This window comes from Neoarius graeffei, chromosome 14 (assembly GCF_027579695.1).
Source record: "Neoarius graeffei isolate fNeoGra1 chromosome 14, fNeoGra1.pri, whole genome shotgun sequence".
NCBI classification, from domain to species: Eukaryota; Metazoa; Chordata; class Actinopteri; order Siluriformes; family Ariidae; genus Neoarius; species Neoarius graeffei.
In genome coordinates, this window is record NC_083582.1 from 81,053,225 (window position 1) to 81,076,028 (window position 22,804).

General features: G+C 42.3%; 1 protein-coding gene across 1 annotated transcript in view; it reads left to right on the plus strand.

Annotated features, from left to right (window-relative positions):
- hdlbpb (high density lipoprotein binding protein b) overlaps positions 1 to 17,071 on the plus strand; it is a 94,937-nt gene extending 77,866 nt beyond the window's left edge. The window contains 3 exon segments of the mRNA XM_060940352.1: positions 12,503 to 12,619; positions 12,732 to 12,878; positions 14,686 to 17,071. Of these exon segments, the coding sequence (XP_060796335.1) occupies positions 12,503 to 12,619; positions 12,732 to 12,878; positions 14,686 to 14,778 (357 nt within the window). The 3' untranslated portion in view covers positions 14,779 to 17,071.
- The last annotated feature ends 5,733 nt before the right edge of the window (positions 17,072 to 22,804 follow it).

Sequence of the window (22,804 nt, forward strand, 5' to 3'; positions counted from 1 at the left end):
CTCATACACACACACCTTGGCTCAGGCCTAGGGGCCTAGCACACACCACACAAACACACATATATACACACCTCACTGCTTGTATATATTGATTATTATTTTTATCTTTGTATAATAAATTCATTTATTATCAAAGCTGTGTGTGTACTCATCTGCTGTTTCAATATCCTGAAGTGGCCCAGTCAAAAGAATTCAAGGAAGCTGTAGACAATTTGTAATATGGTAAGTGATCAATAATAATTTGATAAGATACCCCAATCTAGCTGTTTGGTAATTTATCCAGGATTAATGGTATGATTCATTAAATGATTCATTGAACGGTTCAACAAATGATTCATTGAACGATTCACTAAATGATTCACGGATTCATTAAATGATTCCTTGATTTGATTCATTGAATGATTCACTTCAACGATCCAAATGAGACTGATTTTATGTAATTATTAAAGATTGATCACTTATCCAAATCTTAAATACACAAATCCTTAATTACACCTACATTATTGGAGGCCCCAGCGAGGATGATTGGTTTGTCGACTTCTGAGTATTGTTACAGCAGATCCACTACAGGTGTGTTAAAACGGTTAACAGGAGTGTGATAACCATATCACAAATTCTAACAACCTATTGATAACTTAGGATAAGAGAACATCTCCAACCAATTAAACCTTGTTAATTAATTAATTATATAGTAATATTAATTAATTCTAATTGATTAATAATTAACTCATTGATTGTTAATTACCCAATTTAAATAAAATGGCATCCCCTCGTGTCTCAGAGACTGAAGACAATGAGCAAGATGTGTCCCTTTTTGAGGTCATCGCAGACCTCATTCACTGCTCTGACTCTGATAGGGCAACCATTAGGGGTATGAGTAGGCATGAGTGCCAAGCTGGCATAATCAACTCAATAACACAAATGAGAGATCCAAAGAGAACAACAGTCAGTGTCCAAGATGCACTAGGTAAACTATTCCTGTTACACTTCCAGGATACTGATCAACAGATCAGATCCCTGCGCGGAGAGGTTGACAGGCTGACCTCCAGCAACGCTGAGCTGACAGCCGAGGTCAATGATTTATCTAGGGAGCGTAGCCTCTTGAAGGACTCCCTTGATGAGTGCGCCGAAAGGCTAGAGAAAGCCGAGAAAGGCGCCGGAAGGGCTGCCAAGGAGCAGAACCCCAAAGAAGGGCGCGAGGGGTGTGAGAGACCCCCAACCATGCATCAAAGTTTAGAGCGGGAAGCGGCGTCCGAACCGGACACTGTGGATTATCTGGCCGAGCACCAGACATCCCGTCAAACTCCATCAACTCGCTATACGACCACGTCGTCGCTTAGCCAAGATGGAGCCACCCTGCGCTCATCCTGAGCCCAGGCCCGTAGCACACCTAGGTCAGTGCGCTACAGCTTCCCTGATCTGCCTTCGGGTGAATCAGATTACGACTCTCGTGCGGAACGGGAGCAATTCCAGAGTAGCTCAGGTAGTGACCACTCAGGAGAGCGAAGGGGGTCACGTAAAGACGCGCACCAAGCCCTCCGCATACGGCAAATTGACCTACTTGCCAAAGATATCGAGCGATTCGATCCCGATAATAAGAGAACCAACGTAAATGATTATTTACGAGAAATTGACCAATGCCTGATGGACCTACCAAGAGCCACAACGCGAGAGAAGCTTAAACTGGTCTGGAAGACCTCTAGTAGCAGCGTCCGTGCCTTTTTAGAGACACTACCACCAGACGTTCGCGATAGTTATTCGAAACTTCGCAATTACATGAGGGAAGAATATGCGCCGTACACGGATGAAACCTCTGCAACATTGTGTGCTATACAAATTCGGCAGAAACGGTCTGAGGCGCCTCGTGAATATTATAGATGGCTACGTACCGCCTACTTCCAGGGTAGCAACGCACCAGGTTTAGAAGAAGATAGGGGCTTCAAATCCCTTTTCTTACATAACCTCCACCCAAGCGTGCAGACTCAAGTCACACTGATGTGTCGACAAAAATGGCTACTCGATGAAGGAAACTAGGCAGCTAGCCCAAATGACCTGGGAGACCATCATCAAACCCGCAAACGGAAACGATGATGAACCCAGAGTCCTTAGCCTCCAAGGTGAGGACAAGCCCCCGCTAACCTTAGAAGGAGGTGAAGCACCGAAAGGGGGACCCACCTGGAAAAATCCCAGTCCAGCCCGATCCTTGCCGAGCCATCACCAAGGTGAGTGGGAGAATCAGCAAGGTAAGGCCAGGAGAGACCGATGGCAAGGTCATAGTGACTATGGCAACCGCCCATCATGTAAAAAGGGTCACAAGGAACAAAACGGTTGGCAGCAAGATTGTCATCCCCGCTCTGACCAAAAACGGCAGAAGCGTTCTGACCGTAACACTAAACGTAGAGGTAGAAATGAACAACACAGTGACTCGGACCAACCTGATGAGTCCCACTCAGAACTGGACTCTTTGAAGGCCTGCTTGGCTGAATTTAGGAAACTGTTACAGGAACAGTCAAATTCCTCAACCGGTAAAACCAAAGAGCCCGAGAAAAATGACAAAAGCTATCCACTGGCATGACTAGGCCAGGAACCACGAGTAGATCTCGTGAAAGGGGGAGGAAATCCCTCTGAAACAGCAGGCAAGGGTCAGGATGTAGGGCCCCCCTGGTGGCGAAGGCAAACACACAAAACGCACCTCTCACGTGCGCTAAAGTCTTCACCACCATCTCTGACACACGGCTCTCACAAGGCGACCCAATCCCAACCAAGCCCTGCAATATAAACTTAGTCAGCTTTACACAAATCAAAATCCCACAGTCGTTGGATCCCACAAAACATGCACAAACTCGTTGCAATGAGATTAGTGTGAACACTGATCAACCAAGTGCCACGCGAGATCAAATTTCTGTTGAACTTCAGTTCATGTCTTTGCACACCGAGTCCGGTGTCGAAACATCCGACATCGTGACTCCCACTAGTGGCCACAACTCTTTGAAAAATCTCCCTCTATCCATCGACTCAGACACAGGCACCCATTTCACTGTTGGTGTAATGGCTGCGCTGTGGAACATGTTAGGCGTCGAGGCGAAATTCGATATCGCGTACCACCCTCAATTCTCTGGTCAGGTTGAGCGAGCCAATCAAACCATTGTGAGCATGCTACAAGAGTATGTCACCCCCCATGGTAAAGATTGGGATGTGAAACTTCCCTTGGTGCCAAGGGCCATTAGGTCCACCCCTCATCGCACCACTGAAGTCACACTCTTTGGGATGATGACTGGGCGAGAGACGGTTCTTCCCCTGCATCTCCTATACAAACCAGAGGACATGAGCGTCGCAACTGCATACACCGCACATCAATATGTCAGCGACCTACGACGCCACCTACAGTCAACCTTTACAGGTGCCCAAAAGAATCTCGATTCTGGTGTAGGACACAAAGCCTACTACGCCCGAATCTCAAAGAAGTTCCTACCATTCTGGTCGAGGCCTTTCGATCGTGGGAAAACCGTTCCCCATCGTGTATCACATTAGGACACCCCAACCTAATCAAACGCTCTCATATCGATGGGTCCATAATAATCGAAGCAAACTTTTTGAACAGTCCTCACTCCAAAAGGGGGTGGACGATAGCTAGGCCCATCCTGTCTACTTAGCTTGTAGGCATCACTTATCTTTAAGCATATGCTAACACTCCCGATCATATTTATCAACCCAATAAAAGAAAAGAAAATCCTTCTTTATGTTACAGAATGGACTCCCTTGGAATCCTGTGCATCCTCCTCACCCTACAACTGAGTCAGTCAAGTGAGGTGATGGAGCCTGGCCCCCCAGCTGGCATCATCCTGCAGGAGGCTCCTGGGCTCCTTCTTACAAACTGTCGCATCCACACTCAACGGGTATACGCCCGACTAGACCCATGGGTCATATACCGTAAACACTTCAGGTCACTGATACCTTCGAGCGACGATATCAGACCAAATGGCGAGATATCTAATGTAGTTGTACACGCTAAATGCACCACTACCCACATGCTAGAACAGTTACGAAAATTCATAGTCACCGAGGAAGAACTGAGTGATAAAACAAGTCAGAAAAGGGTTCCTCGGGGATTTAATTATCGGTGCCTCTGCCATTGGATCCTTGTTTTCTATTGGTCTCTCTGCAGCCAACACAGTCAGTTTGAATACGCTGAAAAAAGAAGTTAGCATTCTGAAAAAGGAAATGCCAGAGATCCGAGAGAAACTCCTTATCCAACAACACGAGCTGCAGGGCTTAGGCAAGTCCCTGCAGGGAACTATACTAACCGTTAACCTGCATACTGATCTAATCCATAACACTATGCAGACTGTAGACAAATTGGCCGAAATAATCAAGAATGAGATCAAATACGTCAGAGTAATAAGGGATTTAATGCAAGACCTGCTTAGAGAAGTAGATGACTCAATTAGTTCCCTGAGTAGTGGCAAGGTCCCATCGTATCTCACACCCTTTAGCATGGTAGAGAATGTACTAAAATCCACTACTACTAGAGATGTGCATTCCTTGCAAATACACCTGGCATATAGTCTTGGTAGTGCTATCCCCATTTTTGTGAGTCCACAAGATTTCGAGATAGGTTTCATACTAAATCTACCCATCATTGAGAGAAACAACATATATAGACTCAAGTCTGTCCTCAACGTAGGTTTCTGGAAGGACAATGTCCGTATACGCATACAAACACCACCCATGGTAGCATACCATGACGACAACCCCTCTGTCTATTTTATTCCCAACCTAGAGATGTGCACCTCCACTAAAGTGGTCATTGTGACTTCCGGTGGCGCTGCCCTGCGGCGACACGGACAGCAGAGCTGCCGCTTTTTTTGTTTGTTTGTTAAGTTGTAAGTCGTAATGTTTTTGTTTTCTTCGGTCTGAGTTTGTTTAATGTTACACGACATTACGAGATGGCGTTGCTAAAGGTTTTCGGCATTGGAGTTCTTCTGTTGCTATCGATACTGAAACCATGCCAAACAGTTGGCAGCAGCCAGGAGATGTACATCTACGATAGGGGAACACTCCTATCCCTGCGCAACAGTTATACGGGGGAATCACCGGTTCTTGCCAACCTGCCAAAGGAATTACAACGACCCATGGGAGTCAGCCGGCTGGACGTAAATACGGACAACAGGCCGAGGAGACTGCGGCAGAGGGGCCGATCCAGTGGCGTGAGGAAGAGGCTCCGAAGGAGGGGGAGTAGGCCGCCATTACCGTCGCTTATTTTGGGTAACGTGCGATCTCTCAAAAATAAGATGGACGAACTAAAACTGTACATTAAGAACTGCAGTGAATACCGTGAGTCATGTGCTATGGTTTTCACGGAAACTTGGCTTTACCCAGACATTCCTAATTCACTCGTGGAACTGAGCGGCTTCTCCCTTGCATGGCTGGACAGAAGTGTTGAGTCGGGCAAGAGGAGAGGTGGCAGATTGTGCGTTTACATAAATGATAAATGGTGCAGACAGTATGCAACACGAGAGTCTGTGTGTAACCCGGACATTGAACTGCTGTGCTTAAGCCTCAGACCATTCTATCTTCCAAGAGAGTTTGGAAACATCTTAATATGCGCTGTTTACATACCACCAAGTGCTAACGCATGGAGAGCTGCAGGTATTGTGGCTGATTGCGTACACAGACAGCTTCAACGTACTCCTAATGCCCCCATGCTCGTCTTGGGAGATGTAAATCATTGCAAACTGGAAATGTCTTTACCTGGGTTTGATCAGTACATTACATGTCACACAAGGGATAAGAACATACTAGACAAATGTTATGGGAATATTCGAAAAGCATACACGGCCATAGCCAAGGCACCATTGTCCAATTCAGACCACAACATTATACACCTTATTCCTATTTACCGCACCGCACTGAAGAGTAGAAAACCTCTGGTGAAAACGGTAAAAATCTGGTCCATGGACAACATTGAAACTCTCAAAGGGTGCTTTCTTAGCACAGACTGGGATATCTTTCATGAACCGGACCTGAGTACATCCACAGATGTCATTACTTCATACATCAGCTTTTGTGTGGATGCAGTAATACCACACAGGACAATTAAGATATACCCCAACAATAAACCACACATTAACAAGGACATTAAGGATTGCATCAGACGTAAGAGGACTGCTTTTAAAAACAAGGACCTATTGCAACAAAGACTTGTGCAAAAGGAACTAAAGCAGAAAATAATTTCAGTAAGGCGTCAATACAAGGACTCCATCGAAAAGGACTTTAATGTAAATAACACAAAAATGTGGGACACCATGAAAACAATTACAAACATGACCCCTTCCAGGAAAGCATTGCACTCAACTGATGACAATGCTATGGCAAACGAACTAAATAATTTTTACCTCAGGTTTGACATGCAAGATCATACTGCAGAGTGTAACAAGGTCATCAGCACTTTATTATCAGGGGTTGGAGCCCCAAAAATAGACATAGACTACACAGCCGTTACAAAAATGTTCAAAAAATTAGATACAAACAAAGCAGCTGGCCCAGATGGCATCTCATCTTTTCTTTTAAAAACATTTGCAGAAGAACTGACGCCAGCTTGGGCTCCTGTTTATCAAAGATCAGTGGACTCACATATGGTTCCATCTCTGTGGAAGAGGGCGACTATCATCCCTCTTCCCAAAAAAGCAGTCCCTCAGGAAAACAATGATTACAGACCAGTAGCCTTGACCTCTATTGTTGTTAAGAGTTTTGAGAAGTTTTTGGTGGGGAAGCTGAAATCAAACTTACAAGGCTGCCTAGATCCATATCAATTTGCCTATAGAGACAACCGTGGCACAGATGATGCAATTTTGACCATAACACACTCTATTCTGCAACATCTTGAAAACCCTAAGGCTTATGCCAGATTATTGTTTGCTGATTTCAGCTCTGCGTTTAACACCGTGCAGCCACACATCCTTCTGAGTAAACTCAAGCAAATGTCTGTTAACCCATATATTATCAGGTGGTACCACTCCTTTCTAACAAATAGGACACAACAAGTCAGAGTGAACCAGACAATGTCTCAGTTAAAAACAATAAGCACGGGAGTTCCTCAAGGCTGCGTGAGTTCCCCCCCATTGTTTACAGCATACACAAACGACTGCATAAGCAGCCACCCTACTGTTTCATTTGTTAAGTTTTCTGATGATACTGCCATCCTGGGTTTGTTAGAGAAGGATTCAAATACCTCTGTTTATAAACAAGAGGTACATCGGTTCGTGCAGTGGTGTGAGGACCACCACCTCACTGTAAATGCCAAAAAGACTGAAGAAATGGTCTTTGACCCGGGCCATGTGGGGGACCATACTCCACTACTCATCAGTGATACCACTATTGCTCAGGTTGATTGTTACAAATATTTGGGTGTTTATATTGACAATAATTTGTCCTGGAGTGTTCATGTTAAAAATGTGTGTGCTAGGATTGAACAGAGACTACACTTTCTACGTAGGCTAAGGGTGTTTGGTGTACAACAGAGAATATTGTTACTTTTTTATCGTGCAGTTGTTGAGAGTGTACTACGCTATGGAATTACTGTTTGGTTTGGGAATTTAACTGTAAAACTAAAGTCCCAAATTAATAGACTGACTCGCTCAGCACTCAAGGTGGTGGGGGGTGAGGGAGCACCCCACCACTCAAGAAATATATGAGGAGTCTGTACTCAAATTGGCAGGAAAAATAATTGAAGATCCCTCTCATGTATTACACTCAGAGTTTGAGCTGTTGCCCTCTGGCAGACGATACAGAGTCCCAGTTAAAAGTAGAAAAAGGTTTTTGAATAGGTACAAATTTTCTTTCATTCCAATATTGGTGAATCTTCTAAACTCAGGCCGTTAACTGGTGTTGCTGTCCTGTAATGGTGTGTGTGTGTGTGTGTGTGTGTGTGTGTGTGTGTGTGTGTGTGTGTGTGTGTATATGCATGTGTGTGTGTGGGCATGTGTGTGTGTGTGTGTGTGTATGTAAGTTTGGAGAGGCACGTTGGATGCACCTTGGGTTTGCACTTTAGGTAGTGCACTTTATGTACTTTATGTATCTTTATGTGTATTGTCATCATTCGTATGAAATTGTCAATGTCGTGTTGGATGTTCTGTGGCAGCTATGTGTTTGTCCAAGACAAATTTCCTCCGGGACAAATAAATATATCTTGATCTTGATCTAAAGACATCCACTGGGTCTGCCCAAGCAACCCATTTATTAGAGACACTGCGGATCGCCTGTGCGGTCTGAGGGCGAAAGCGCCCGAACAAAAGTGTGTAGGTCAAATGTCCGCAAAGGACGAGGATATGGAAACTAGAGTAGAAAGAGCTGGTAGTCAGTGGGTTGTTAACACTCCAAAACCTGAAATCTTGATGTCATACAACCAGCACCACACAGCCACAAGAATGAAAATCCCAAACCAAACAGTGTTCCTTAGTATACCACAGGGAGCCACCATTCACATAGATGACATCACCCTACACCATCTTAGTACTGACAGGTACGATTCGGAAATTGAGATGATGGATGCATTCGAAGGTTATGATCTGGAGATCAGTAACACCCTCCAACAGCAATTGCTGGTTGAAGGGACCAAAACGGTGGAATTTAGTGTAGATCAGAATGGAATTTCAACCATAGTCTCCCAAACTCGGATCAGAGGGTCACTTGACCTCAAATCTGCCCTAAGTCTGATTGTTTTGGGACTACTTCTCTGTGGCTGGGTCTTTTCTGCTGGTATCGCATGCATGCTACACAAACGAATAGCGACGCTATACGCCAAGCTGGATAAAGGGGTCTGCGTTCCTGACAGCTTCGGCCATAGTAGTGCATGCTTTCTGGCCAAACCATCTGTTGCCGTTACTGTGCCAGAAGATTAGGTTTAACACCCTAAACACTAACACTTCTTTCCTCTACTCCACTTCCTCTCTTTTCTTGTTTTATTTTTTTTCCTTTGAGTAGGAAATGAAGTATATATATGTAGTGTTCACTGAAATGAAGTATACATGTAGCCTGCACTGAAATGAAGTATATATGTAGTCTTCACTGGAAAAATATGTAACATTCACTGTTTGAACTTTGAGGTAACCCTAATCTAGTTAGATAGTGATTATATGCCCCAGTGCCTATGGTGATTATATGCTCAAGTGCCTCTACCTCCAGCTGTCTCACTGGAACTCACAAGTTTACACAGTCTTCACAGGACACCATGAACTGTGCAGAACAAGTCTACCTCAAGGACTATGGACACGGCGATGATACGGTACGGTGCTCTCAGTGCTACGACTCCGTCATACCCCTGAGACCAAAAGGGGGAATGTAGGTATCATGCCGCCATCTTGTGTCTAAGAACTACACTTCCGCGTTGACTACGTTACGCCTGGGCGGGATCATGTACATCATTCCTCAGGTTTCACATAAGAGACTTGGAAACTCCATTTTTCTTTGTCTCTGGTGTCTGAACTCAGCGGAGGACAGACCATAGAGGGACGCTCACCATCGGACCATCCGAAACCACGACTCTTTCCTGCAAGAGACACGTTTTAGAACGTTCTCCTCCTTCTATCCACCCTTGATCACGGTGGACTCCAGGAAACACACGCGCTTTTAACTCAAGTGAGTTATAAACCGGTTTTTCTCAGTCATTCTTTTAGTACGTACTAGACTGCAACCAAAAGGCAGTTTTATTGGTGTTGGGAGCGGCTGGACCGTCCTAACCTGTCTGATCAGAACTTTCTTCTCACGAGCTACGAAGATCTTCAAAGAAAACTTCAGAGCAACCACTCGCTCTCTCTCTCTCTCTCTCTCTCTCTCTCTCTCTCTCTTCGAAGCGCAATCTTCAGCCTGCCTGCCATTTCCACGGAAGAGACTCTGCTTTCTACAGAAGATGAAAGTTTGCAGTAAGGAAAGGCACTGGGCACAGATAAATAATATTAGTCTAGACAGTAATTAATTCACTAAGTGTGAAGCTATAGTCAGGAATAAGTGTGTACACTGATTTATTATTTTTGATTCCCTATTATTTGGTATTATTATTTAAAATTGGTTAATCCATAAGTTTGTGCATGTCTTTCTCTCTCTCTCTCTCTCTCTCTCTCTCTCTCTCTCTCTCTCTCCTAACATTCTAATTTAATTTAACTCACTCATATTTTGACCTTATTAAGATTTCAGTGAGTTTGATAATGTTATGAGTGTGGAATTTCTTTGTTACTGAGAAAACGCGTGCTCACTAAATCCTGAGGGGTCCCCTCCTCCAAGATTGCAGATAAGACATTCTGGCTCGTCCTGGCACGGACACACACGCGCGCACACACACACACACACGAACATAACAAAACATCAGATAAGAACATTCCAAATTGTATAGCTCCCTCATACACACACACCTTGGCTCAGGCCTAGGGGCCTAGCACACACACACACCACAAACACACATATATACACACCTCACTGCTTGTATATATTGATTATTATTTTTATCTTTGTATAATAAATTCATTTATTATCAAAGCTGTGTGTGTACTCATCTGCTGTTTCGATATCCTGAAGTGGCCCAGTCAAAAGAATTCAAGGAAGCTGTAGACAATTTGTAATATGGTAAGTGATCAATAATAATTTGATAAGATACCCCAATCTAGCTGTTTGGTAATTTATCCAGGATTAATGGTCTTTCCACAGCGTCAGGGTTTCTCTAACAGTAAATGTAATGTTTTGGTGACACGGCGTCTCTCCATCATGATCGACACTGCTGGCGCTCGACCTCAGCACAAACACGACACAACTTTAAACAGCACGGTGCCTCGTCATCTCGGACATCATCGTGCTTAAAGAGGGTGGCGCTGACCGTGAGAAATTGGTTCTCTCATCGTTCTCCATATGTCCAGTTTGTTTATGCTGCATTTGACTAAAGGTCGTAAGTTGTAATTTCTGTCCTCAAACGTTTGAAAAACACCCCTCAATTCAGAAATTCCTCCTCAGGAACTCCAAGCCCGTTCATCAAATCAACATGCTGGCTAGCTTGTTGCTATCAAAAGAAGAACAAGGAGGCATCCATGTTGTTGTTGTTTTCCCTGCACAAACACACGGCGTTACTTCCTGCTTCTGAGTTAAGTCAAATGCAGCAGGAGGTTGAGCAGGGGTGTGGTGCATCTTGAATGCTATTAGGTGTTGTGTAAATCACTCAAGAACCTCAACACATCATCCCTCCTATACGACTTCCTGTTCAAAATGAAATGCATATTCATCTCAATTTTTATTTCTATTTATTTATTTTTACTGTTATTGCACATTATTGACAGCCGAGAGCTCAGAGTTCTCTCTGTATAGTTCTGTTTATAACCCTGGTCCTCCTGCCACTTTGCACCTATAGTTTACTTGTTATCTATCTACCCATCCATCCATCCATCCATCCATCCACCCGCCTGCCTGCCTTCCTTCCTTCCTTCCTTTCTTTCTTTCAATACTGCCACTTTTGCACAATTTTAATATTCATTCATCTCAGTTCATGTTTTTAGCATTATTAATGCACATTCACCTGTACAACACAGAAACATGGATATATATTTTATCATTACATTTTTATATTGTATAGTTGGCTTGTTCTTGGATATATTTTTCATTCTGCTTAACATTTATTCCATGAAATTGAGTTGTACATGAGCTGAAAGCTGGCGAGGTGTGTAGCTTGAGATTGAGTGGAATAACTGTTTTATTCTCTCCACATTCACTGGATTTTGAGAAACAGAGCATTTTTTTTTTTTTTGCAAATGCGATAAACAAACAATTTTTTATACAGAACGTCCGACAAAATCATTTCCGCTTAGGTGAGCTTCTTAAAAACCTATTGATGGCTGCACAATTTATTTATTTTTTTGTAAAAAGTGTTGTCTTGCTGTCATGCCGAGGTATAGAATAGCTTTAGACATTAATTTAATTCTTCCTTGGACATTTCAGGTTGTGTCATTTTCAAACTTCTAAACTAATCTAAAAAATTTTTTACAAATTTTAATGTTGAAAGATGAAGAATGTAAACAAACTGGCGAAATGACAGGAGCAATTTGTGAAAAATGCAATAATTCATAAAACATATGTTCCTACCATCAAATACTTTTATTCTATATTTTGTTGCTTTTTTGGGGGGGGTTCAAGTTGAGTTTTGATTTTGTCCTCGGTTAATTCAGCAACACGCTCCGCCATTTTGTTTTTCTCTACTCATGGTATATGAGCTGATATCCTAGTAGTAGAGTAGCCAATCAGAGCGTGTGATTGCTCAGATCCAGTGAATGTGGAGAGAATAATTTGTTGTCTAGTGTGTTTTTTCGCATGTCTGATAATTTGCTGTTGGAACATAATTTCCCAGCTTGGGATCAATAAAAGTAAATCAATCTCTCTCTCTCTCTCTCTCTCTCTCTCTCTCTCTCTCTCTCTCTCTCAACGTGCATAATCAGATCACAGCTCTCAATCCATTTCATGTGTTTTCCAGGTAGATATCAGGTTTCCTCAGCCAGGCTCGGACGACCCCGACAAAGTGACAGTCACAGGCCTGCCAGAGAACGTCGATAAAGCCATCGACCATCTCCTCAACCTGGAAGAGGAATACGTGAGTAGGAGACTCCAATCCGGACATTTTGAATTTAGTGACCTGTTCATAACCTTCCTGCCTTTTCTTTTGTGTGTGTGTGTGTGTGTGTGTGTGTGTGTATTTCACTCAGATGTTGAGTGTGACTGAGACAGAAACGTTGGCTGCCTATATGAAACCGCCGTCCCGGTTCATGGGAGGAGGCGGAGACGAGGAGAGCCGCGCCCCAGCTAAAGGCTTTGTGGTCAGAGACGCTCCCTGGAACGTCCCAGACAGCAGGGTAATCTTTATATACTGCAGCTCTGATCGGTCCAAAGGTGCCCATTCATTTTCTGACAGTTTACATTCATATGCTCATTCTGATACATTACTGTTTCCATAGTAACAGCTCAGACACAAGGACATGTAACGTGAACACACTGTACAAAAAATCATTAGTGTTAGAACATGGTGTGTGTGGTACAAGAGGAATAAAACACTGTGGTTATTAGAAAGTCCTCATTGGAAATTAATCAATTTGTTATTTACAAAGAAACCAATTAATAATTAACATGAATTTCTATTTATAATTTTCCCAGTATAACTGAACCTCTCTAAAGTATATCGTATACACATGGCTTATTAGATGACAAAAGGTGATGGAGGTCATTTCAGGGCCAGAAAACTGAAAAACAAAAGCCTGAAGCAAAGAACCGATCCCGATCTCTTACACAGAAATGTTGTCGAGGAGTTTTTCCTACGTGTGTCTGAGAAGTGACAGGATAAACACAGGGATAGAAGTACTTTTAAAATTACAAACTGCACCTTTAAATGTTTTCAGCTTTTATGATATTTTATGAACCTCTGAATTAAAGGTTAGTTACTTTTAACCGAACTGGATGGTGATTCTAATTATATAGATTCCCATTTGGGTCAAATTTATTAGCACAAGACAGTCATTTTTTTTTCCAATTTAAAATAAAGATCTCCAAATTTGTGGGAAAAAAATCTTTTCAGGAATGTCACACATTCACTCAGTCTGTGTTACGATTTGCAAATTATTACAGAATGTCTGTCATTAATACTTTCAGCCAAAAACATCTGTGTTCGACAGTGATATGATGCAGTGATGTACAAAATCTTGGTTGCTATAGTAACACAGGATTAGCTGATGTTTAATAAACAGGTGAAAAAATGACAACACAAATTGAGATTTTAATCCTGAAATGGAACTCGTGTCTATCTGTGACAAATACGAGCGAGGGAACATTAATGATAAGGACGTGAGGGCGTGTCTTCCAATTTGCATATTCCTGAATCCTGGCCACAAGGTAAGTGTTGAATAGACAGTACGGTGTAAAAGTCTTAGGCACCCTATTTCTTTAGTTCACCGGCTGTAGGGCGCTGAACTATTGCCATCATGCGGCGTCTGTCTGTTCGTCCATCATCCGTCCGTCCACAATTCACAAAAAAAAACCCCGCTACTCCTCCCTGAGTTTTTGATGGATTTTGATTCTGATTGTTTTGTTTGGAAAATCCAATTGTTCTTATTAAAAACAACTTAGCTAATTATAAACAACTCTGTTTTCTCATGGTACAGCCGTGTGAGCTACTGCGTCGCTGACACTCTGGTTTTTTATCCAAACTTTGTTATAGATTTCTATTTCATGATTTCTACATTATGGAGTCAGTACAAAAACATTTTAGAGTCCAAGTGTTTGTTTTCCAGCAAAAAATTAAATGTTACAGAAAAAAAGGTTTGTATCTGAGCAGCATATTCCATCAGAGACACTTTTCAGATGAAAAAAGAAAGCATAATGAAGGCTGCTGGGTTTTGGTGTAAAATGAAGAAGTGAGTGTGACAGTCAAAGTGTCCAGAAGAACTGTGGCTGGTTCTGTAAGATGCTCAGGAAAACCTACAGATCATTTCCACATAAAACTGACCTCACTGGACCTGAGACGGATTTATTTTAAAGCAAAGGGTCGTCTCACACCAAATACTGACTCTGTTTCATTTATTACGGCTCACTGATTACTGTTTATAGTATTTTTTAATGTTGAAACATTTCATTATTTTTAAGCTGTTCTTGGTGTGTGTGTGTCTCCAGGCCCCTGACATGACCAGTGCTGAGGAATTCCCTACATTCGGCTCTGGTGTGGCACCGAAACAGACGTCTGCCTGGGGGCCTAAAAAGTTCTGAAAGAGAGCGAGACGTGACATCCCCCCTCCCTCTCTCTCTCTCCCTCTCTCTCTCTCCCTCTGTCTCTCCCTCTCTCTCTCCCTCTGTCTCTCCCTCTCTCTCTCCCTCTCTCTCCCTCTCCTGTTCCTGAAGGAGAAATCACAGAACATCTTGAACATGTATATGTAGCTTCCTCCAGGGCTGATCGTGTGTGTGCTCTTTTTATCCATCTCTTTAAATGCCAGCGGCGGTTCAGTCTGATCTGAACCCGTGTCAACCGTCCGTGCTTTCATTTCGATGAAATTTCACACTTTTTAACTTCAGCCCGAGCCTCCTGTTCTTGGTTCCTGTTCCTAGTGACAGTGGGCATAAATCGTTTTAAATCATTTTAAATAATTGCTCTGAGGCATTCAGACTCTCTCAAACAAATGGCTCCAATTTCTACAGCACTGATGTGACACTTTTATAATTTACAGAACCCGTAGTTCACTGTGTGGCTTTTTTTTTTAATTGCCTTTAATGAACGTGTGAATCAGAGCCTCGTTTTTATAAAACTTTGCATGCACACAAAACAATCCGATCCAACCAGCACAAGAGTTCCATCTCATTCTGTCTCTTTCGTGGAACGATGAATTGGGAACGAATGACGCCATTGGAAAAGAACGACAGGGTGATTGGGTTTAATGACCATGCTACAAACACGGTGAGCTGAAAAGCATCATACTGTACAACGCATAAGATTAAGGATCCTGAGGTGGATGAGCTGGAACAGGACACGCTCTCGCTCAAGGGCCACTCCTGTCCACCAAGAGCAGGAAGCTGCAGTGGTGAATGTTGGGGGGGGGGGGGGATCGCTAGCGCTCTGTTTTTTGTCGCAACATGGTGTCCAGTGATGTTTCCATTTAGACAGAATGACAAGAAATTATTGTAAAATGACTGATGATTTTCCTTCTACTTTTCCTCTGGAGTTTCAGAATTTCTCACTTCCAGGATGAAGAGGCTTTTTTTTTTAGGACTGTTTTGTGCGAATGCAGTGTTTATAAACGAGGCCACGGAAGCGCTTGGTGCTTATAGCTGTTCCTTTTTACTGTAAAAGACAAAAAGCTGTTTGTTCGTTTATTTATTTATTTATTTATTCATTCATTCATTCATCTTGGGAAAAAAGTAGCGGTCCATATATTCTCATCTGGAGATGAATCTGTGAAGAATATTAATTATATGATCTCTCTCACTCTTTTTTTTAAGTTTCGTATTTATTAAACTGTATAGTACACACTTGCAAATGCGTGTACATATGTATTGTTTTTGTCTTGAATTCTGTGTTTCAGATTTAGTGATTCACAAGATGCTCAGAGGTGAACTTTTTAAATGCAGGGTTAAAAAAAGATCTTTTTTTAAAGTTGCAGTTTGTAATGTTGAATGCTGAAATGTGAGTTTAAGTTGCAGTAAATACAGTGATGACTCTCACACACACACACACACACACACACACACACACACACACACACACACACACACACACAGCTTTCTAGATGACAAAAAAAAGGTGACAGAGGTTATTTCAGGGCCAGAAAACTGAAAAACAAAAGCCTGAAGCAAAGAACCAATCCCGATCTCTTACACAGAAATGTTGCAGATGAGGTTTTTTCCTACGTGTGTCTGAGAAGTGACAGGAAACCCAGGACTGGAAGCACTTTTAAAATTACAAACTGCACCTCTAAATATTTTCAGCTTTTATGATGGTTTGTGTACAGATTTATGAACAGAAACTAAACTTTTTCTACATCTATCCCTTTCAGATTGCAAAAAAAGAGACTGCTGCTGCCGATAATGTACACAGCGTGATGCGTAACGTTTTTATGTGATGATGCAACAAAGTTCTACATTTCTGTTGATCAGATTGTAAGGTTTTGCTTCACTGCATCACTGAGTTTAAATCCCATTACTTCTCGAGTTTATAGATTAAGGGTTGGGCTTTTCATTTCCACAATAATCCACAGACCAGTCGAATGAGATTTTCACTCAAGTGCAAAAATGTTCCAGAAATAATCGGCAGGGCGACAAAATGACCCTGTTAATAATGAGCTCCGTAAAGTGAACTCAGCGTGCACTGATCAGGAAGCATTCCCTCTTACCTGTGTGTGTGTGTCTATTCTCATGGATCTGATTTTTAGTAAACGCAGACAGTAACCCTCTCGGCCTTAAGCAGTGATTAGAGGACATTTTGAACAGTTGGGTTAATACGCAGCACTGCAATAAACATGTCAGTGGAGGTGGATTTTTTTCCTACTCAAATAAAAATAATTCAAAATCAGCCCTGTTTGTTTCCTTGTTTAATGTAAAGCCATTATTTCTGCAAAACTATTTCAGTACAGTGCCCTCCACAATTATTGGCACCCCTTGTAAAGATCAGTAAAAAAGGGGTCAGAGAAAAACAAATCCCTCATCAAGAAATAATTATTTTCAACAAAAACATGTCTCACTATTATTGGCCCCCAGAAATGATAGTAAACACGATGTACCTGAAGCGTGTTTCCATTTAAATTGTCCATGTGTGAGTTGATTGGAGTGTGTAGGAACTTTCCAGCTGTAATCCATGACTTCCTGATGAACTGGGGAACAAATATGAGGCGACACAGAGGCCAAATTCCCTCAACATCACCATGGGAACGATCAGAGACACACAAACCCAATGAGGGAGAAGTGTGTTGACCTTCATAAGTCAGGGAATGGGGATAAAAACACCTCACCTGAAAATGTCCATTTCTACTGTTAGGGCAAAAATAAAAAAGTGGACACCAACTGGAACTGTTCCACACTCACCTGGAAGAGGAGCCGAGTGTATTTTACCCCACGGACAGTGAGGAGGGTAAGAGAGGCAAAACATCCCCAAGAGTCACTGCTGGTGAATTACAAGAAAAAGTCAAATCTTGGGGTTTCCGAGTCTCCAAAACCCCCATCAGACTCCACCTCCATACCAACAGATTATTTGGAAGGTTCCAGAAAAAAACTCTTTTCTGTCAGTTAACCCCAAACGTAAGCACCTGAAGTTTGTGAAACGCGACGACAACTTTGACTGGAACCGTGTTCTCTGGTCTGATGGAACAGAAATGGAGCTTTTTAGTGATAAACACTCGCGGTGGGTTTGGAGTAAACAGAAGGACGGCTATAATGAAAAGAACCCGATCCCAACTGTAAAATATGGTGGAGGTTCTGTGATGTTTTGGGGCTGTTTTTCCTCCAAAGGCCCTGAAACCTTGTTAGGGTCCATGACATCATGGACTCCATGAAACACCAGGACACTTTAAATCAGAATCTGGCTCCTCTGAGAGGAAACTAAAACCGGGTCGTCATTGGATCTTCCAGCAGGACAATGATCCGAAGCATCTGTCCAAATCAACACTAAAATGGTTCACTGAGAATCACAGAATCGAGCTTCTGCCCTGAACATCTCAGTCCCCTGAGCTGAACCCCAGTGAAACCCTGTGGGCGGAGCTGAAGAGGAGAGAGAGCACAAGAGAGGGTCGAGACCCTGGATGATCTGGAGAGACTGTGTAAAGAGGAATGGGCTCAATGCCCCGCTCCGGATCTCCAACCTTATAAAATGTCAGAGGAGAGACTCGGTACTGTTTTGCGACAATGTTTATTGTTAAAAGCGCTGTACAAATAAACTTGATTTGATTTGATTTGATTTTACTGACAAGGGGTGTGTGTACAAAGTATTAACCGCAGGGGTGCCAATAATAAACATGTTTTTGTTGAACATAATTATTTCTTGATGAGAGATTTGTTTTTATCTGAACAACTATTTTCATTAAAGGTTGGATTTTTCCCATTTTTTCAGTGTGAGATGAAGCGACTTCACCAAAAGGTGGATCTTTTACGAATTTTTTTTTTTTACTGATCTTTACAAGGGGGCTAATAATCATAGAGAGCACTGTGTGTAATTATACACACATTAATCATAAATATATACATACACACAGTCAGGTCCATAAATAAATGGACATTGGCAAGGTTATTGTAAAATTGGAGTTGAAATTTAAAACTATAACATGAGTTCAAAGCAGAGGTGATTCTAGAGTCTGTTGTGGCCCCAAGCAAAAATTTCCAGGGGCCCTTCTGACCAGTGTTCATCACCAATATTTTATAAATAATCTGACACCAACGAAAAATATATGAAACCAAAGTTTTTTAAATTCCAAATGTGAAAATACAATGGTAAAGAACAATAAGAACAATAAAAAACAAAATAAATAAGCCCTCAGGCCCCGACTCTTGGGGGGCCAGGGGGCCCCCAAGCAGTTGCCTGCCTTGCCTTTTCACAAGCTGCGCATCTGGTTCAAAGTGCAGGCTTTCAGCTTTAACTTGATGGTATTTACATCCAAATCGAGTGAATGGTGTAGGAATAACAGAACTGTTAACGCTCATCCATTGCCTGCAGTTCTGTAATCAGCCGATCCCTCGCCAGCAGCACGACGCTTCAAATCCCACAGATACAAATCAGGAGCTTCAGTTAATGTTCACAATGTTCAAACATCAGAACGGGAAACATTGTGATCTCACAGTGTGACTTTCTCTCACTGTGGTCTGGGTGTTGGTTTGATCCAGATGGACTGGTTTGAGTATTTCAGAAGCTGCTGATCTCCTGGGGTTTTCACACACAACAGTCTCTAGAGTTTACACAGAATGGTGCAGAAAACAAAAAACACTGAGTGAGTGAGCGACAGTTCTGTGGGTGGAAACAAACGCCTTGTTGATAAGAGAGGGTCAGAGGGAAATGGACAGATTGGGTCGAGCTTTTCTGCCAGGAAGGATATAGTAACTCATATAATCACTCTTTACAACCGTGGTGAGCAGAAAAGCATCTCAGCATGAAACAGCAGAAGAACACATTGGGTTCCACTCCTGCAGCTAAGAACAGGGATCTTAGAACCAACAAGAAGTTCCTATTAAAGTGGCCAGCAAGTATATATGTGGCCCCACCCTTTTTTAAGGGCCAAACATAATTGGACAGAAATTGGTTGCTTGGCTGTTCCTTGGCCAGGTGTTTGTTATTCCTTCATTATTTTAAGCGTGACTTTTACATGTGAAGTTCAAAGAGATGTCACTGGTGAGTGAAGAAAGCCCCCAGTTAAGTTGAAAAAATCCAAACAAACCCATTGGACAGACAAGAGAGAGAAACAAGAGCCAGCTCAACACCACCCTTCAGGAGGCAGGCGTATCTATGTTAAAGTCAACAATCAAGAGCAGACTTCAGCAGTGTACACAGGCTTTACCACAAGATGTAAAACAAGAAGACCAGATTAGTATTGGGCTAAAATTTTTTTTTTTTTTATTTTACTGTTCAGAAACATCATCATGAATCATGGACAGATGAGAGATCAGCTTGTAGCAGAATGGTGGGAAGAGAAGTGGATGGAAAAGAAAAGAATCTGTTCATGAGCCAAAGTGTACCACCATATCTTACAGTGTGGGCACGGTGTAGAGAGCCAGTGGAAGCGCTTCTCTTGTATTTATTGATGATGCAACTCCTCACAAAAGCAGTGAAAGTTGATATTCAGCCAAATGGTTGAATAATTTTTCCGAGCCTCTCAATGAGGCAATTTTTTCTATACTTTTTCACGGTAGATAATGCAAATAGCCCTTTGTATTTAATCCTTTGTTTGTCTAATTTTTATTTCAGTTTTATTTGTTATCTGTTTGACATTTTCTTGCTACTGTAACACGTGAATTTCCCCGATGTGGGATGAATAAAGTGAATCTAATCTAATGGTGAATCTACTCAAACTGTATTGATCTCTGGAACGCTGGTGACCTCCTGCTGGAAGTGGATGGCTGCATCATCTCTCCATCCTGCAACCTGGGTGTCATTCTGGACTCCAATCTCTCATATCAGTCACGCATCAACCTCATTACCACCTCAAGAACATCTCCAGACTCCAGCCTTCACTCTCCGACTCTGTGGCCGAGACCCTCATCCATGCGTTCATCACCTCCCATCCTAATGACTATCATCACGGTGTCCTGTTTGACCCGCCCAGCAAAGCCCTGGACAAGCTGCAGTATATGCAGAGCCCAGCTGTGAGGCTTCTCACTCGTAGAAAGCAGTGGCAGCACATCACCCCCACCTTCATTCATCTTCACTGGCTCCTTTTCACCTACAAATCTCTTCACGCCCTTGCTCCTCAGTACTTGCCGGACCTCTTACATCACTACACCCAATCCCGGACTCTGCGGTCTACTGATAAGGGTATGGTCCTTAATCCCCCTCACCAGACTATGGACATTTGGGGACAGAGCCTTCAGTGTAGCTACCCCCAGTCTGGAACACTCTCCCTCTGGTGAGCTGCAATGCTCCTTCCCTTAGTTCCTTCAAAAAACACCTATAAAAACTCACTTGTTTGCTCAGGCTTTCTGTTTTTCATTTTTTATTACACTATGTAAAGCGTCCTTGAGTTTCCTGAAAGGCACTAAATAATAATAATAATAAATTATTAAGCTAACAAAAAGGGTTACGAAGTTTGTTAAACCACTTGAGAACTCGCAACACATTATTTGACAACTGTATTTTCAATTAGACCTGATGGAACCTTCCGGACAGTTGTTTCTCCAGCCATTAGAACCATTTTCTGCATTGTTCCAGCCACAGAGCGAGCTTTCTCCTCTTCACCGAAGATTTTCCTTAATTCCTTGGTGACACCAGTGATGCCACCACCTAAACAGCCAATCACCAGTGGATCCACATGTACCGTGTTGTCCCTGCCTTCTTTTTCAAAGTTTCAAATGCTGTCAATATTGTTTTTTTTTCTCTGTGATAGTTTTTTCAGTGTTCTGTTCCTGGGGGATTGCCATGTCACACATCCATATTATTTTCTTTTGTTATCCTTATTATTATATTTCACTTGCTGAAGTAAAACTAAAGGCAAAACATCAAGATCAAGCAGGTGGTGAAGATAGCTGCAGTAAACACCTGGCAGCATCACGGCAGAAGAAACCCAGTGTCTGATAATTACAAGTAAAAAGGGTTCAGACTTGGACTCAGTCACCGACTGCAAATGATTTGGACTGCACAAGTCTTAAAAATGACAATTTAATTGACGATTGTTTGTTTGTACAATTACTTTTGGTGTCTTAATAAAGGGGGCTCCACATACAGTGTGTATAAAAAGTGCTGCATTTCCAACACTGTTGGTGTAGTAATATGCACTTTGAGCCCTTTTTTTTATTATTTTAACTCCTACACACACACACACACACACACAGTGAAAATGTGAATTTAGTTGCATTTAATCTAAACCTTAAAGGATCATTTAAGTATTTTAGTTGTGTATTTAAGTTACCTTTAAGATCAGTCTTTAAATTTAGTAGTACATTTTTTCAATTAATTAAATGTACTAGTAACTTTCAAACTTTTTATTGGCATTCTTAACAGTAGTTGTGACTTAAGTACATTGAAATTTTAAATTTTGTAACTGAGTGACAAACGAGTGACTTTTTAACAGCATTTCATTATCTTTAAAGGTCCCCTTGCATTGTTTTTTCATTAACTGTGCGGTGGTCTCTAGTATGAATGAACGCCCTGTGAGCCGGTTTTGGTGAAAAAAAAAAAATGCTGTGGTTCTCCTGTTTCCGGCTGTTCTAGTTTGCTGGAGTAGTGGGTGGCGGGAGAACGACAGGATTTCGGCTCTTACTCATTAATATTCATGACATGTAAACGTGTTACCTCTGATTGGCTAACAGCAATCAGTAAACGTGTTACCTCTGATTGGCTAACAGCACTGTGACGCTACCTCCAGTGGGTCAGAACAAGCGGATATAGGTGTCTTTGTAAAAACTGTTTCGATTGGCTATTATGGTCTCAACATTGATGTTTTGACCAATAACAATGTAGATGTGGCAGTGGGGGTGTGGCCGTGCGTCGGTCTGTGAATGGATGGCGGAGTCAGGGAAGGTAAGTGGCAGAATCACTGCACCTGACAGGAATTAACGTGTTTGTGTGTCTTCCCCAGTGACCGCGCCCTATAAGAGGAGAGGGAGAGCAGAG